Source organism: Dromiciops gliroides, chromosome 4 (genome assembly GCF_019393635.1).
Source record: "Dromiciops gliroides isolate mDroGli1 chromosome 4, mDroGli1.pri, whole genome shotgun sequence".
Lineage (NCBI taxonomy): Eukaryota > Metazoa > Chordata > Mammalia > Microbiotheria > Microbiotheriidae > Dromiciops > Dromiciops gliroides.
This window is the reverse complement of record NC_057864.1, coordinates 93,555,665-93,572,835: the sequence shown is the minus strand read 5'-3', so window position 1 is coordinate 93,572,835 and position 17,171 is coordinate 93,555,665. Positions and strand designations below refer to the sequence as shown.

General features: G+C 35.8%; 1 protein-coding gene and 1 non-coding gene across 3 annotated transcripts in view; one reads left to right on the top strand and one right to left on the bottom strand.

Moving 5' to 3' along the window:
• Positions 1–15,292, bottom strand: part of CFH (complement factor H) — a 132,692-nt gene extending 117,400 nt beyond the window's left edge. For both annotated transcript variants that reach the window (XM_044000223.1, XM_044000224.1), the window contains exon 1: positions 14,841–15,292. In XM_044000223.1, coding sequence (XP_043856158.1) covers positions 14,841–14,898 — 58 coding nt within the window. In that variant the 5' untranslated portion in view covers positions 14,899–15,292. The remainder of the gene's footprint in view (positions 1–14,840) is intronic.
• On the top strand, positions 6,748–6,854 carry LOC122726998. The gene has a single exon (XR_006352983.1). It is a non-coding gene; the product is annotated as a U6 spliceosomal RNA (small nuclear RNA).
• Positions 15,293–17,171: the final 1,879 nt, after the last annotated feature.

The following is a 17,171-nucleotide window of genomic DNA, read 5'->3' as shown; positions in this document are numbered from 1 at the left end:
AGTTATTTGGGTAAACTGAGGCAGTTTGCTCCATACACTACTGATCCTGTTCGTGTTTTTTTTTTTAAAGTTCATTCTTATTAAAATAAATCTTGTTCTGTTTTGAGGGAGGCTGCTGGTCTCCTTCCTTTCCCCAATATTGCAGCAAGCCGCTTAGCTAGCACTCCCCAATTAAAAATTGGTCTCCACACTAGGTTAGAATGTAGACAGTTTGTCTGTGTTTAATTCCTTATGATCCTTAGCTCATTTACTTTTCAATGTCTTTTGACTCCTGTATTTATACTTCAAGGCTTCTTTGCAGTTCTATTTTTTTTTCATCAGGACTGCTTGGAAGTCCTCTATTTCACTGAAAGTCCATTCCCCCATCCCCACATCCCCCAAAAAGGAACAATGGGAAATTTCATCAAAGAAAACAAGAATGAGACAATATTCTGAAACTGTCTCAGAACTGGGATAGAGGTAAAAATAATTCTTAGGAAAAAATTATATATTTCTAAATGCTTTCAACAACAAAAGAGAGAAAAAAAATACTGAGTTGGGTATACCACTAACAAACAGAATAACAAAAGTTTAAAAAATCATTAAGAAAATAATAAAGTAAAAACTGAATATTTTAAAAGATTAACAAAATTGAAAGCAAAAAGACCATTGAACTAATAAAGGTATTTGAGAAAATTAATAAAATAGACAACTAATCTGCTTTTCAGAAAAGAGAGGAAAAGCAAACTATTCATATCAAAAATGAGAACAGAGTACTTACAGAATCAAAGAGGAAATAAATTAAGTCATCAGATTATATGTTAATAAACCAAAATTTTAGAGGAAATAGATGCATATTTACAAAAATATGAAATGCTAAGATTAACCAAAATAGAGAAAGAGTATTTCATGAACCCAGTATCAGGATTTTTAAAAATTTAACGCATCATAGATGAACTCCAAAAAAAAATTACAGGACCAGTTGGATTTGCAAATGAATTATATTAAACATTTAAAGAACAATTAATTCCAGTATTTTATAAACTGTTTGCAAAAATAACAAAAGAAGGCACCCTTCTAATCTCTTTCCACAACACAAATATGGTCTTAATCCCTAAACCAGGGAGAGACAGAGCAGAGGAAGCAAGGTACATATAATTATAGCTAGTAAACAGTGACATAAAAATATTAAATAAAATATTAGCTAGTACTATAACTTAGAATGAAAATACATTAATAACTAATTGGTTATATACCAAGCATGCAAGGTTGAGCCAGTTAAAAAATATAATAGGCCTCATTAATAACATAAAAATAAAGATTATGTAATTATATCAATACATGCTTTTGGCAAAATCTAACAACTATTTCCATTAAGACCTTAGAAATTATAGAAGTAAATAGACCCCTTCTTAATATTGTAAACAATGTTTTTCTAAATAAAAGAGCAAACATTATATGTAATGGAGAAATGTTAGAGGTTATCCTAGAACAGACCTGAATATAGCCAGTGCCTTGGTAGTTTAAGTTCAATACTAAAATAAAATGAGACACTCTTAGGTCATTCAACAGTCAATAAAAAGAGAATTTCTTAGCCACTGCAAGAGAGGGCTGTTCAACTAGGATGGTCATTGAGTACACCTTAACCTGATTTAACTGATCAAAGCTCCCTTGCTTGAAGTTGCCCATTTGAATCTACCAGCCAAGTTCCAGAGCATCTCTGGAGCTCTCTACAGCTGCTTTGTATTCAGATTATGAAAAACTGACATTGGTACTTTGAGTTAGTCCCTCAAGTCAACCAAGCATCAAAAAGGCCTCACCAACTTTGAATGTAACAGTTCTCTGAAAGATTAATTGAATCAGGAAGAGTCCCAGTCATGACTGGGTCCCAGGTCTAAATAATCAGGTCTGTGTGATAGTTAATCCAAATCTTTGTAATTCAAAATTGTTCTCTCAGTGTAAAAAGGTGAGCATAATCTGGAGTAGCATCAGGAACATTAGGGCTATAGCAAAGATGATGACACTTCCAGGGATACAGGAAAAGTGATGACACTTCCTACATAGATATCAAACCTTACCACCAGTCCTCTACCACTACCCACTTAGTGTTCCCTGGCCAGGACCTTACTTTCCCTGGAAGTTCCATGGCAGTGAAAGAGAAAGGGAATATAAAATCTTTGCCTCATGAAAGGTCTCTGAGCCACTACATTCCTCCTTTTGGCTAGTTAGAAATGTTTACCTTTCTTTCACTGTCAGAAAACAAGCCTATCCCAACAATGTCACTCCTCGGTCTTCCTCCCTAGGGAGAAGGGGAAAAGTTGTATAATGATCACTGGGTTTTGCAGTGGCAGTAAAATGGAGGGCTGATCAGTTTTACATTTCAGTAAACAATAGGCTACAGTGGACCTGCCCTTTGGCCAATGCCTGTGTCAAATGCTACCCTCAATATTAGGGTAAGACAACTGCCATTATAGGGCTTAAACTCTTCTGCTCTGCACTGGGATAGCGTGGTACCATGGGCCTGAGCACAACTGTGCCACAACTGAGCCATTGTTGGGTCCAGATTCCATACTGCTATGGAAAACCTGACTGCTATATCCATATTCAACTACAAGACCAAGTACTGCTGGTTCAGTAGCACTGTCATTTCCAAAAAGACATTCAAAACCTAACAGCTAGCACAAATTGTACTCTCTTTAAAGTTGATAAGGCTTTTCTTTCAGGATGCTTCACCTAAGGCAATTGTTAACAATTCCTCAATTTATGTTTTTTGTCCAGACCTATGATTTCTTAAGGGTAGGGAGCTCCTGATTTAGAAACTCCCTCTATTGATTCAGATAAACAACTTCTCTGAACCTTACAGCTTTAGACAGTTGTCTGAAACACCAAGAGGTTAATTACTTGCCCAGTGTCACAATCTACTCTATGTATTTGAAGGATCTTTAGTGAAAAGCTCCTTCCTCCACTGTCAGTGTACCATGCTGAATTTATTGTTCATAAATTCAGTTCAGTTCAATAAGCATTAAAATCCCTACGTGCCAGATACTATGATAGATTCTGAAGAGAATAATACAGAAATAATACAAACTCTGTCTTCAGGAAGCTCACATTCCACACAAATAAGTAAATGTAAAATAAAAACAGTCACCTCCAATAAAGGTGGTGGGGTGGCAGTAGCTCCTCTAGATCCAGAAAAGACCGTATCTAGGCAGTGACACTTGACCCTGAGCCTGGAAATGAAGTAGGGATTCCAAGTGAGGAAATTGTTCCCTGAATGGGGAAGAGCCTTTGTGAAAACAATGAGGAAATGGAATGTCCTGAACCAGAAAAGAACAGATAGGCCAAATTGATGGCTTTAATGTATTTTGACATTTTAGTGGGAATGTGAGAAGGTACAATTTTGTTTTGAACTCCCAAAAGAAAAAATATACTTTTAAATTTTAAATTAAAGCCAATGTTGGAAAGTTACCAGGAATCAACAGAAGGTTTCAAGCAGTGACAGTGAGCTTTCCAAAGAAAATCTATTTCTTGCCATGGTGAAGACATTTCTTGAATACCTTATGACGCACAATCATTTTGTAGTTTCTACTATTTTTGAGATTAGATTTTGAAAGTGGATCATGCCAAAGCACTTGTGAGATGATGTGGACTCAATGCCCTGATGAGACTTACAAAGAAATTACTATTTAAGATTTAGGCAAAACTTGAAGAGGCCACTAGAGGGTACCCATGTTCTATCAGAAAAAAAAAATTACATTAAGGTTCAAAGTAAATCCAACAAAGTTGATCACCTATTTTGTTTCTGATTTTTTTTTTCTTTACTAATAGCTTAAAATTTAGGGTTTGTTTTCAACTAGGAAGAAATTAGTCATACACTTTTTAAAAATATATACTTTTTCCTATTTGCCATTCCCAAGTGCCTCATAATATTCTGTTTCCTTGGGAAAAAATAAATTAGTTGATTCCAACAGTAAAAATATCACAAATTTTGGCCTTTTCCTTTTTTTTAACTATCTGAGACTAAAAAAAAATTTCTTCCTTGAAGGAGTGACCAAATCTAGGTGAATCCTAGGAAGAACCAAGTCCCAGATCTAAACAAGCAACTTGATTTGGTAAGTGATTTGTATAATGGGTCTCTGAACATTAGAACTATAGCAAAAATGATGAAACTTCTTGCATAGTCTCCAATTCTCCTCAATTGTCAGGAAGCATTATCTTGTACCACTAACCACTTAGTATTCCTTGAACTACTAACCTGGGTGCTCCATGGTGACAGAGAAGTAGGGTGATAAAAAATCTTTGCCACTTGTAAGGTCTCTGAGGACCTGTCCCCTTTTCCTGTAGAGGTTTGGTAGAAACTGTCACCTCCCTCTTGTCAGAAAACAAACCCCTTTTCAACAATCCTCTAAGCCCTCACTGAGAGGAAATGTACCAGCAGCAATGTGAAGGGACCAATCAGTTTCACACAGTAAACAATAGGTGATAGTTGTCAGTCGTCAAATATTTATTAAACACAGTAGGTGCTTACCTACTGTGTGTCACACACTGTGCTAAAAGCTGGGGATATGAAAGAGGAGATCATGGGAATGGGAATAACAATGGGAATAATAATGGGACTGACAATAAGCAAACAAATCTAACAAGCTATATGCAGGACAAAAAAGTAATTAAAAGTAGAAAGGCATTAGAATTTAAAGAAGTTGAGGAAGGCTTCTTGTTAGATGGAATTATAGTTGGAATTTATCAGAAACCTTAGAAGTCAGCAGGTAGAGATGAGAAGGGAGAACATTATTCCAAGCATGGACAGCCAGAGAGAGCACCATCTTTTTTTTTGTGTGTGTGAGGCAATTGGGGTTAAGTGACTTGCCCAGGGTCACACAGCTAGTAAGTGTTAAGTGTCTGAGACCAGATTTGAACTCAGGTACTCCTGACTCCAGGCCGGTGCTCTATCCACTGCACAATCTAGCTGCCCCTGAGAGCACCATCTTAGAAGCCAAGTGGAGGGAGACAATTCAGAAGGAATATTTCCCAAATTGAAAAGTTCCTATTGAAATTATGCCACTTAATACTTTGAAGGTTTATTTATGCTGGCACTTAATTGACTGATTTAATTTAATTTAATTAGGTTGGCTAATTGACTGATTGGTCATAAGGAAAATGCAGGCTAATTAAAAATTATTAAAAATAATTCACTGAATTCAGCCAATTAATATTTTAGCCATTTTCATAAAAAGTTAACAACTACTGCCAAAGAATATATATTTTTTAATTTAAAAATCTACCAAATTATTTTATGTTATTGTTGTTCAGTCTTTTTCAGTCATGTCCAACTATTTTGTGACATCATTTGGGGTTTTCTTGGCAGATATTGGAGTGGTTTACTATTTCCTTCTCCAATTTATTTTACAGATGGGGAAACTAAAGAAAACAGGTTAAGCAGCTTGCCCAGGGTCACAGCTGGTAAGTGTCAGCGGCTGAATTGAACTCATAGTCTTTTTATTTATTTGTTTTTGCTTTTTAAGGTTGACTTTAGTTTATTTTTTTTTGTTTTGCCAACAGAAACAAAATAATTTTAAACCAAATTCAAACTTTTAAAAAACTATTTCAGAGTATTATCATTAATTTCAGTGCTTTTCAAAATAAAATTCATTTTGCCCCTGATGGAAGTTTTGCCTACTGACATAGATAGTCCAGGACAGCTAGGTTGCACAGTTAATATAGTATGGGCCCTGGAGTTAGGAGGACATGAGTTCAAAATAGGCCTCAGATGGGGGCAGCTAGGTGGCGCAGTGGATAAAGCACCGGCCCTGGATTCACGTGTTCCTGAGTTCAAATCCGGCCTCAGACACTTGACACTTACTAGCTGTGTGATCCTGGGCAAGTCACTTAACCCCCATTGCCCCCCCCCAAAAAAAAACATTAAAAAAAAAAACAAAATAGGCCTCAGACACTTACTAAATGTGTGACCCTGAGTGAGTCACTTAACCCACTCTGCCTCAGTTCCTCATCTGTAAAATGAGCTAGAGAAAGAATGGCAAAAGAAAGAAAGAAAGAAAGGAAGAAAGAAAGAAAGAAAGAAAGAAAGAAAGAAAGAAAGAAAGAAAGAAAGAAAGAAAGAAAGAAAGAAAGAAAGAAAGAAAGAAAGAAAGAAAGAAAGAAAGAAAGAAAGAAAGAAAGAAAAAAGAAAAAGAATTGGCAAAAGCCAAGAAAACCTGAAACAGATCACAACTAAAATGACTCATCGACAACATGGATAGCCTCGTGGATGAAGACCATTTCTTAACAGCAGTCAATATTATAACTTTCCTTTGGATCTCTCTTCCCTCACTTTCTTTTCATTTTTTCCCCTAATACATTTTGCAAACATTTTGCTCCTCCTCTTACAACTTTCAGAGATGTGTAAAACAAATTTGAGGTGAGAGTAAGTTGAATAGAGGTATACCATTCCTTGTCTCTGAAAACTTCCTGTATTGGTTTAGTAAGTTCTTAATATTATAGATTCATTCCTTTGATTACTGCCAGTACCCTTGGGGTAAGTAAGATATTAAGTCATTAATATGTTATTATCAATCAATCAACCAGAAGGGATTAATTAACCACCTACTATGTATCAGGCCTTGGGCTATAATGGATTAGTTTATAAATCCCAGTAATAAAAAACCTCAAAGCTCTAAAATGGGAATAAAAATGAAATTATTGCCATTGTGGAGGGGTGAAGAAAGCCAAGTATAAGGGGGAATGAAACAGTCTTAAAAAGAATACTAGCTAGTGCTTGCTTCAGCAGCATATGTACTAAAATTGGAATGATACAGAGAATATTAGCATGGGCCCTACACAAGGATGACACACAAATTCTTGAAAAGAATACTAGCGAACATACATCTATGACTTTACAGAGTTATTTTGAGGATCAATTGAGATAATATTTGTAAAGCTTTTTGCAAACCTTCATGTGATATATAAATGCAAGCAATAATTTGCTACTACTACTACCACCACTACTAGTACGACTACTACTACCAGCACCACTGCTACTACATCCTTTTTTTCTCATTTTATCCTTAAGAAAAAGCTGTTCCAGAGAGGATTCATGTTCTCCACAAGTCCTGGGTCTCCAAACTTCAACAACAGTAAAAGGCCTTCTCACAAGGGGCCTCAGAACCACCCTAAATCCCTCACGTTGAGACACCAAAAATAATAAGACGTCGAGAATTGAGGTCTAGCAGTAAGATGTGTTCTGAGTTTTGTTCAGACCCCAATCCTTTGGGATGAGGTCACAGAGCTGGGGTGAACCCTGAATTTAAGCTCTCTAGTAGAGCCTTTCCATCTCCCTTTCCCTGCTTTCTCCCCATACCCCAGGATTTGGAGTAAGTGGCTCTGACACTGCCCTAGCTCTGATTCTGGAACAACTAGGTGGCAAAGTGGATAGAGCACTGGACCTGAAGTCGAGAGGACCTGAGTTCAAATCTCACCTCAGACACTTAATAGCTGTGTGACCATGGGCAAATCACTTAACCCCAATTACGATCTCCAGTCATCCTGATCTATATCTTGCTACTGGACCTAAATGGCTCTAGATGAGAGTGGGAGGGCTGGTGACTTTGCACAGCCCTCCCACACTTAAATCCAATCCACTGAAAGTCATGACATTACCCTGATGTAATGGTCCTCTTCAAGAACAAAGGACAAACAACAGCAGCTCTGACTGGTTCTCACTCATCGTAGGCCCCTGGAGGGTGAGGGCTCTGATCAATAGTTTCCATATTAAGACCTGGCAGGCAAATGTCCATCTCTTGAGTCCCTCATCCCTGCATTACAAGGAAGATGTCTGCTGAAGGAAAATTCTTTGCCCCTTCTCCTAATGCTTATACTTGCATTCTTATTATCCACTTCAGTCCTCCACCTCTACATATCATCTTTAGCCCTACTGTTTCATTCTACCCCCTGAAACCTTGGCTCTAAATCTAACTCTCCTTCAGATTGAATTTCTGCACTTCACACTCTCTCCAACTTTTTGTACTAAGGGAAGAGGGTGATTGACAGTGTCAGAGGACACAGAGAGGTCAAGGAGAATGAGGATCTTTTTTAAAAGGCCATTCGATTTGGCAATTAAAAGATTAGAAATAATTTTGGAGAAAGTAGCTTCAGTTGAACAATGAAGATGGAAGCTAGATTGTAGAGAGCCTAAGAAGAGAGTTAAAGCACAGAGCCACTTTTGTAGAGAACTTTCTCAAGGAGTTTATAGAACAATGAGGAAGAAGGAAACAAGTATTATGTTAAGCATCTACTATGTTCCTGGTACTGTACTAAAACACTATACAAACATTATCTCACAAAGGGAGAAGAGATGTGGGATGATATGTGTCAGAGGTAGATGGATCAAGTAAGGGTCTTTTGAGGAAGTGGGAGACATTATTTATAGTCAATAGGGGAGCAGCCAGTAGACTGGGAGAGAATGAAGATTAGTGACAAGTTGGGGATGATGGAGGGGAATTGCCTTGACAAGAAGGACTACCTTTTAACATGAGACAGGGGTAAAAAGGGAAAGTGGCAGAAGGCATCTGGATGGTATGAGATGAAAAAGAGGGGAGAAGAATAGCTCTTGGTGAAATATGAGACAAGGCTTTCAGTTGAGAAGGTAAGGAGAAGAGTCACTATAGGAGGATTGGGGAGAGATTAAAAGGTTTGGAAAAGGCAATGTGGTAAGTGGGATAGTGACTCAATTAGGGAGAGGTAAAAGGATTGCTTTTTATGAGGCTTTCCTAAATGGTAGTGCATTCCTCCTCCTGAAATTATAGTCAGTCCTCAAATTTCAGGGGGTAACATTCCTAGACAACTGGATGAAAGTAAAAGATGCAAATGTTGATAAATTGAACCTATAGGGAATTGGAGGTTAAGTTCCCACAACCACCAAAAACAGTAATCTTTCACTAGAGATTGCTGAAAATACACTTTTCTACATATAATTCTTTATAATTGAGAAAATAATTATTAATAATTGATTTCTTGGGGGACCCAGGGATCAGTCCTTCCCCCCACTCCAGAAAGTCCAGTTCTCCTTGAGAGTTTTTCACTAATCTCATCTGGTACAAATCCAGGGGAACAAAAGGAATGGAGACAGATACTTTTGTCTAGATTGATAAAGACTGATGGGATTAAACAACACCTAGATAATGGACTTTGCCTGGAGGGGGAACAATTTAATATTCTTTTCCCTACCAAGAGTTGAGTGACTTGATATCATCTTTAGAGTTCATTATAATATAGACCACCTTCCGTCAACCAATAGATTTGAATAATGCTAACCAATTACATTTGTTTAATGTATATGAACCAATTAGATTTCATTGATGTATAAGGACCCACCTCTTATTAAAAAGGGACTAAAAAAAAAAACCTGAACAAGTAAAGTTGTCTCTCTTGCCTCTCTGAGACTACATGATTTCTGTCTCTGGAGTGCTCTTTCTTGGGTCTCCTTGGGACCACATGCTGTCTCTAGCAGACCACATGGGTCTCTTGGGGTCTTTTCTCCTGCTCATGCTAACAGGCATGTTGAAGTTCTCTCTCTGCCTCCTCTAACCCTTGACCTGGGACTGTGAGATGTTAGGGAGACATGTGGTCAATCCTTTACTGGTATAATATTGATAAATTAATATGCTTGCCCCAAACTTGTGTCTATAGTAATTATTTTTCAACATCACGTAACAAATCCTAATTCTGATAACTTACTTTTACTAACACAGTAACCATGAAGTAACGCATAAAATGCAACACACAAAATGAAATTAATGAGTAAAACATTTTTATAGTTAGTAATTCCCTAGAATTGTGACATTTTGTGCTAACATCTCAATTAAAAAATTTTTCAAATACTATTTACTTTTCAATACACAGGAAATCCACAGTACCATAAATATTTTCCTCTCTTTTGAAGATATAATGAATCATTGATTTGGTAACACCAAATTCCAGGAAATATTGGCTACAGACATTCTGGCATGAAGTTTATCTAGCACCTTGCTTTTCTCACTAAACTGAATCACTGACTTTGCATGCTTGGGCTTAGTGCCCAAAGGGCTTGTGCTATGCTTTGGGGGCATCATTGCAACACAAAACTTGAGTTTTAAAGGCAATGAGAATATGCAACAAATGTACTTTAGAACAGTATGTGAACAAGACGTGTAAAGGGTCTAATGGAATCCCAGTGGCTCCACAAAGGTGCGCCTGGCATCTCTCACTTTTTTTTCTCTACTGTACATAGCCTCAAACATGTGGATGCCAATGCAAAATGAAAATGAGGTTACTAATCACATGAATGTGCAGGAATGTTGAAAATTGAATGTATTTTGTATTTATCTTCACAGTAAAATAAAAACTCCTTTAAGTATCTATCATAGTCTTGCTTTAAAAGTTTGTTCCATTGCATTAAACCTTAAGAGCTATTATAGTACAGCTGAGGAAACTGAAATTCAGAAATGTAAAGTGACATCCACAACATATGACTTTAGAGCTCAAAGAAACTTTAGAAATCACTTCATCCAACCCTCCCATTTTACAGATAAAAAAACTGAGATCTAGAATGATTATGGGATTGGCCCAAGGAATCCTAATATTGTCAAAAGTAGGACTGAACCCCAGATTTGGGGGCTCCTATACATTTCTTTTTCCATTATTACTTCATGATACTTCCCTTCAAAGAATCTGATAAAGGCTATATGTAATGGATGCTAAAGCAACAATTAATTCCATAGGAAAATACAATTTGGATTTTGGGTTTCAGACCAAAATAGTATGAATTATATTTTTACTTACTTTTCTAGTAGCCATTGTGTGCCACAAAATAGAAATCATTTAAGAGTAAATCAGTTTCATTTTGCAGATGTCATAAAATTACAGAGATCACTTGGCCACACAGCTGCTAAGTGGCAGAGCCAAAACCCAAACTCAGTTCATACAACCACATATTTAGAGGTGGAAAAGAGCATATCTAATTTCAGATATGCCCCCCCCCGAGATTTCTAACAATGTTCCAGATAACTGTGCCTTTTATACCAAATAGTTATTCCACATTTTATCATCAATTCAGTCTCCTGCAATTCAATACCACAACTAGTTCAAACATCTCATTTTACAGATAAGGAAACTGAGTCCCTTATAGAAGTGAAGGGACTTCTCCAAAGTCACATAGATGGTAAAATGCAGAGCCATGAACTTGAAGCTTGAGAATCTGAGTTTGAACTCAGATCTTCAAGTTCAACACTCATTCCATTGTACCCTTTGAACTCCCTTCTCATTTTCTGCTCTTTCTATTATACCCACTGCTTCTGTGAGTAGAGCATCAATGTAGGAGATACTGGGTAGCTATGGGATATCAAGAAAAAAAGAGTACAGAGCAGCAGAAGAAAGGAACTAAAAGCAGAGATGGAAAACCAATTTTTGCCCATTTTATAATTTGCTGTAGTGGCCATCAATGAACTTACAGGGAATAAACATAAGGAAAGAGTACATGGCCTGGCGATGGTGAATATAGAATAAGATTTTCCCAGGACATTAGTCAAATATAGCCATGGATGTTGAGGGCAGAGCCAAAAGTTTTTACCATGGAAAATAGAGTGTGCAGAACTTGATACTTTCCCTGGATTTGAAACTTAGCAGTCTTTAAAAATGTGTTTTTTAATGAAACAAATCACAGTGAACCTTCATCTATCTTACACTAGAAGCCTAGTCATCTGAGTAATCCAGATATTTTTGTCTGTAATCAAATGCAAAATGAGAGTACAGAGCAGGGATCAAAGACAGAAAGGGTCTGGTAGGGCTGAATTTCTTAAGTGAAAAAGGCCTAGGGATAAAGAAATGTGGCTCTAAGTAGCAGCACAAGCCACTACATACATGGATGAGAGCCATGATTAACAGCACAAGAGTATATTATAGGAAGCAATAGAGAGTAATTGTCTATACTATTCAGATTTTCACATATGTGATTGTTCTCAGTCCTGAACAATCTAAGTATTTCAGGTTCCACAGATATACTGTAATGTATCTTCATTTTTTAAAGGTGTTTGTCAAATTCTCATGTGATATTCTTGTAAAAAAAAAAAAAGGACAAACATGGGATGCATAATAGCCCCATCAGATAAATTCACCAAAGTTTGGGCTAGATATTCCAAAAGACATTTCTAACAATGTGCCATAAGACTCTGTCCTTTATACTATACAGTAGTTCCACATTTTAGCATCAACAACTTGGAGGAGTTCTATGCAGTTCAATCTCTCTCTCTCTCTCTCTCTCTCTCTCTCTCTCTCTCTCTCTCTCTCTCTCTCTCTCTATATATATATATACATATATATATATATATATATATATATATATATATATATATATATATATATATATATATATATATATATATATATATATATATATATATTTACCAAGGTCGTACACTGTGCAAGACAATTTGTTAGGTGCTAGAAGTACAAAGATAACAGATATAATCCTTGTTCTCAAGGAGATTGCATTCTACTAGGTGAGTAAAATAGGTAAATCCATAAATAAAACAAAAGGTAAAGTCTTATATTTAGACAGGACAGACCAAGATAATGGACTTTAAGAGAAATTGAGGAGACCAAGGGAGTCTTCATGGTAGAGGAATTAATGGATCTAAACCCAGGCCTTGAAAGAATACATTCCAGGCTTGAACACCATCTGTGCGAATGCATGAAAGTACAACAGGGCAGGATAATACCTTTTACTTTTATAACACTTTTATTTCCAAATATACATATCCTTACCACTACCATGCCACACACACATATACACTATTCCTTGTAACAAAGATTTAAAAAAGAAAGCCAAAAAAGAGTTTAGCGAAATTAACATATCAACTGTAATAGATAGAATATATATAATTCCACACTTTGTAGTCTTTGTCCTTGGCAAAGAAGGAAGGTAAACATTTGCAATTTTTTTCTAGAGTCAATCTGGGTCACTGTAATTATGTTTAGCTTTTTTTTTGTTGTTGTTCAAGCTATCCTCCCATTTTTGAAAGCTGATTGCTACATTTAACTTTGCTAGGCCCTCCCTCACATGTCTCATATCTAATCAATTAACATTTATTATTTATTCTACCTTCCTTTGTTAATCCCGATCTCTACTACCTGTGAGTATAGGTCTTCATTGCCACCTATCTCATAAATAAATATATGTACAGAAAATACAACATTTAAGGTAAATAAATAAATATATAAATGGATAATGTTCAAATTCCTTAGACCTTACATTCTACATTGTCCAAAATTTGGTACCACACTACCTGTCTAAACCTCATTCCTATTACTTGCTTTCCACATACTCTGTCTTCCAGCCTAAAGTGAGTGACCATCTCTCCCAAACCCACCCCACCTCTCATCCCCCATCCTATCCTAAACACGGCTAATGCTTCCCTGCCTTTTTTTTTCTCAATTTTCTATGCCTAGATTTTACATTAATGCCTCCCCTACCCCTACACACACACATGATGGTTTGTTGTATCCTTAAAAGGATTCAACTAAACCTTTTTTTTTGGTGAGGCAGTTGGGGTTAAGTGACTTGCCCAGGGTCACACAGCTAGTAAGTCAACTAAACCTTTAAATCAAGAATTTTTAACCTGAGATCTGTGAACTTTAAATATATACATATAAAAATAATATATTGTATAGATAGCATATTTCTGATAATATAAGAAAAATAATAGTTGACATCTATAGAGTGCTTTAGGGTTTGTAAACCATTCAACATACAGTATCTTATAAAAACATAACTTTTTGAAGTAGGTACTAAAGGTATTATTGTTCCCATTTTGTAAGTGAGGAAACTGAAGTCCAGATTGATTATATGAGCAGTTCATTGTCATACATTTAGTCAGTGTCAATGGTAGAATTTGAACCCAGATCTCTGTTTACTTCAAATTCAGAACTCTTTTTATTATAATTATATCATGACTTCCTTCTCCAATAAAAGATACTTAATGCAGTTTGATCAAATAGATACATCAAATATTAATCCTAGTTATCACTTTTCTTAAGTGTACTGTCAAAGTAAAGCACCTAAAGGTAAACCCACCAATTTGCTGTGAAACATGAGAGCTCATTTAAAATATATGTGATAACAGATATTGAGAAAGACCTATCTCATTCTGTTTTCTTACCAGAATATTGCTTTTAGTAGAGGATTTTCCTGAAGTTCATGTTAAAAAGAATTCCTTGAAAGATACCTAATTATGGAATAAAGTTATCAATTCATAGATTGAATTTCCTACTAACTTAAATTGATTACATTTTTACAAAGGTACTGTAAGGAATTTCTGCTCATGGAATATTAAAATTGTTTTCAAAAAACAAATAACAAAGGTATTGGAAACCAAAAAGAAATACATTGATCTCTAGATACTATATAGGCTAGCTTTCACTCCACTAATAATAGTAAGGATTTTAACTGTCTCTGGCATTTCATGTCAAAATCCCCAGAGGAACAAAACAATAATTCGGTAAAATAGTATTTTCAGCAATATTTTACTTAATGAATCAAGAATGGGTACTCTTTAAGAAACCAGACAACTCAAAAATGACCACTTCAAAATTCTTTCATAATATTTACCTGGAAATAAAATAATAAGAAGAAATATCTAAATGTGCTACTTAAGTAGTTAACATTTTTTTACATATCCATATGTGCATGAACTATAGAAATAGAACAAGTATGCAGCAATTATAATCTATAATTTGATTCCTTTACCCCTCCCCCCAGTACTTTTCTCTACAGTACATTAACAAATGTTCCTTATTTTTAGAGGTAACCAAAAGCTTGTTCCTAATAACCTTACCTTGTGCAGCACAGATAGTCCATAATAGAAGTAAAACAATCTTTACGGGAAATCTCATTTTTTGGACCTGGAAGCAAGATACATTTAGGAGCTAGATATTGCTAATACTGTGTAATGTTCTCTTCTCTTCTCTTCTGACTACTCCAAGTGAGATCTTGTTTCAAGCAAAGGTTGAAAAAATACTGCCTGAATAAAGTCCACTTAAATGTCCCACCTACTAGAAACTTGAGCAAAGCTTAAAAAAAAAACTAACAAATATCAAACCACAAAACTTAACAAATCTTTCCTCATTTCTTGCCAGGGTTTGAACAGGATTCTCTGTGTCCTCCCACTGACTGTTAAAGTTGTGACCTCCACTCTGATTTGTCATTAAAATTACAGGCATGTTCTCATTTGGATTATTTTCAAGTTCCCAGATTGTGCAAAGAATCAGCTAAAGAATATATACCCCACCTCCCATTTACTGAAACTAAACAACTGCTTAATTAAACCTATTCAAAAAGGGGGGCAGTAAGAGGAAGAGAGGAGAAATAAATAGTGACCTTGGTTTTTTATGTGTGTGGTTTTTTTTTTAATCTTTCATTTACAGTACTTCAGATTGGCCAATGATTTCACAATCAATTCAGATAACGTGTGTAAACTTTGCAAAGAATGCAGTTCTGACCTATCCCCTTGCCTACTTCTTGGGCAACCCATTAATTTTAATCTCCACCCCAGCAATAGTATATTTATCTGTAAAACAACTGATTCCTACTTAGTCCCAACAAGTCAGTATAATAATCTAAATAACGAAAAATGGAAAAAGCAGGGCTGCTAAAGTCCCCAAACTACAGAGATCTAGCAAAACAGGTCCTTTTTTCTCTTTCTCCATCCAGTATAATTTCATCCATGTTTTATTCCTCAAATGATGTTTTGTATTTTTTGTTTTATTTTAAGTTAGGTGAAGATACTGGATTGGTTATATCACTAGGAGGAAACAGGAAACAAAATATATCTTATGGAAAAGTAAGTAAAATTTGAAACCTAAGCCATCACCTAAAATTTTTAAATAATGTTGTCTAAAGACACCTGTTTTAACATGGCATATTCATTCCAACATTCCATTTACACTTCCAAAAGTGTCATCTTTGTCTTGCAATTATCTTTCTGGCATAGTTTTCGCTACAATAGGAATTTTAAGAAACTCTCAAACTGAGGGAGAGATGGAACACATACCAAGAAGAGGGGGTAGCAGCATTTTTCCCAGTGATGGAGGACTGGGAAATGGTAGCAGTGGTAGGGACACTGCTAATTCCCCTCTTCCAACCCACACCTCTTCCTGGGAAATTAGAGGGGTGAAAGTTATGTCTATTTTGTACTGCCAAATGGTGCACTAATAAATGAAGAAACATTATGAGAACAAATGAGTCCCTTGAGGCCAGGGACAATTTATTTTTGTCTTCATATCTCTAGGGCCTAGAAAAGTGCCTGAAATTAATAGATGTTTCATCCATATTTCTTTAATATGTTGGATTAAAAGCTATGGCAAATTTGTCATTCATATATGTTACAATTTCAATTCATATAAAGTATCTACGATTGAAAACCACACAAATATGAGACAAGGACCTGTTCTAATCACTGCATTTGTCCTTTGGATTTCTTTTAGCAGAAACATCTGTGCATTATCTATGTTAATGTAACATTACTAGCTACAAGATATGGAAGTATCAGGGCCAAGCTTGGTTCACCAAAACTCAATTTCTAAAGCACTGAATGTGTGTAAAAAATTGATGAAAATAGGAAAACTGAATGATGAGAGTAAGATTCTCTTCAGAAACAATAATATTTTTTTTCCTATTATATTCTTGAGATACAAATGTGTAGAAGACAAGAACCCTCTGAAGGATTTATAATTCAGGTTGGGACAAAGAACATATACATAAAAAAGGCAAATAAAAATAATAGCTAACATTTATTTAGCACTTACTATGTGCCAAACATACTCATTTGATGCTCACAAGCCTGGGAGGTAGGTACTATTATTGTCCTCATTTTACAGATGAGGAAATTGGTCCAAAAAGAAGTTGTGACTTACCCTGGGTCGCATAGCTAGTAAGTGTCTGAGACTGCTGACTCTGGACCTAGTAGTCTTTCCTCAGTATCACCTAAGAAGGCATATGTTTAGGCCTAAATGTGTGGGAAGGACAAAAAAGTACTTCAATTATACAAAGGAGAATGGGATCGTGGAATTTAGAGATTGTCCAAAAGACCAGAATTGGGGCAGACTATTTTTTTTAGAGGATCTTGGTGGTGGTTTTTTTTTTTAATCTTTTTTTTCCCATAAAAGTA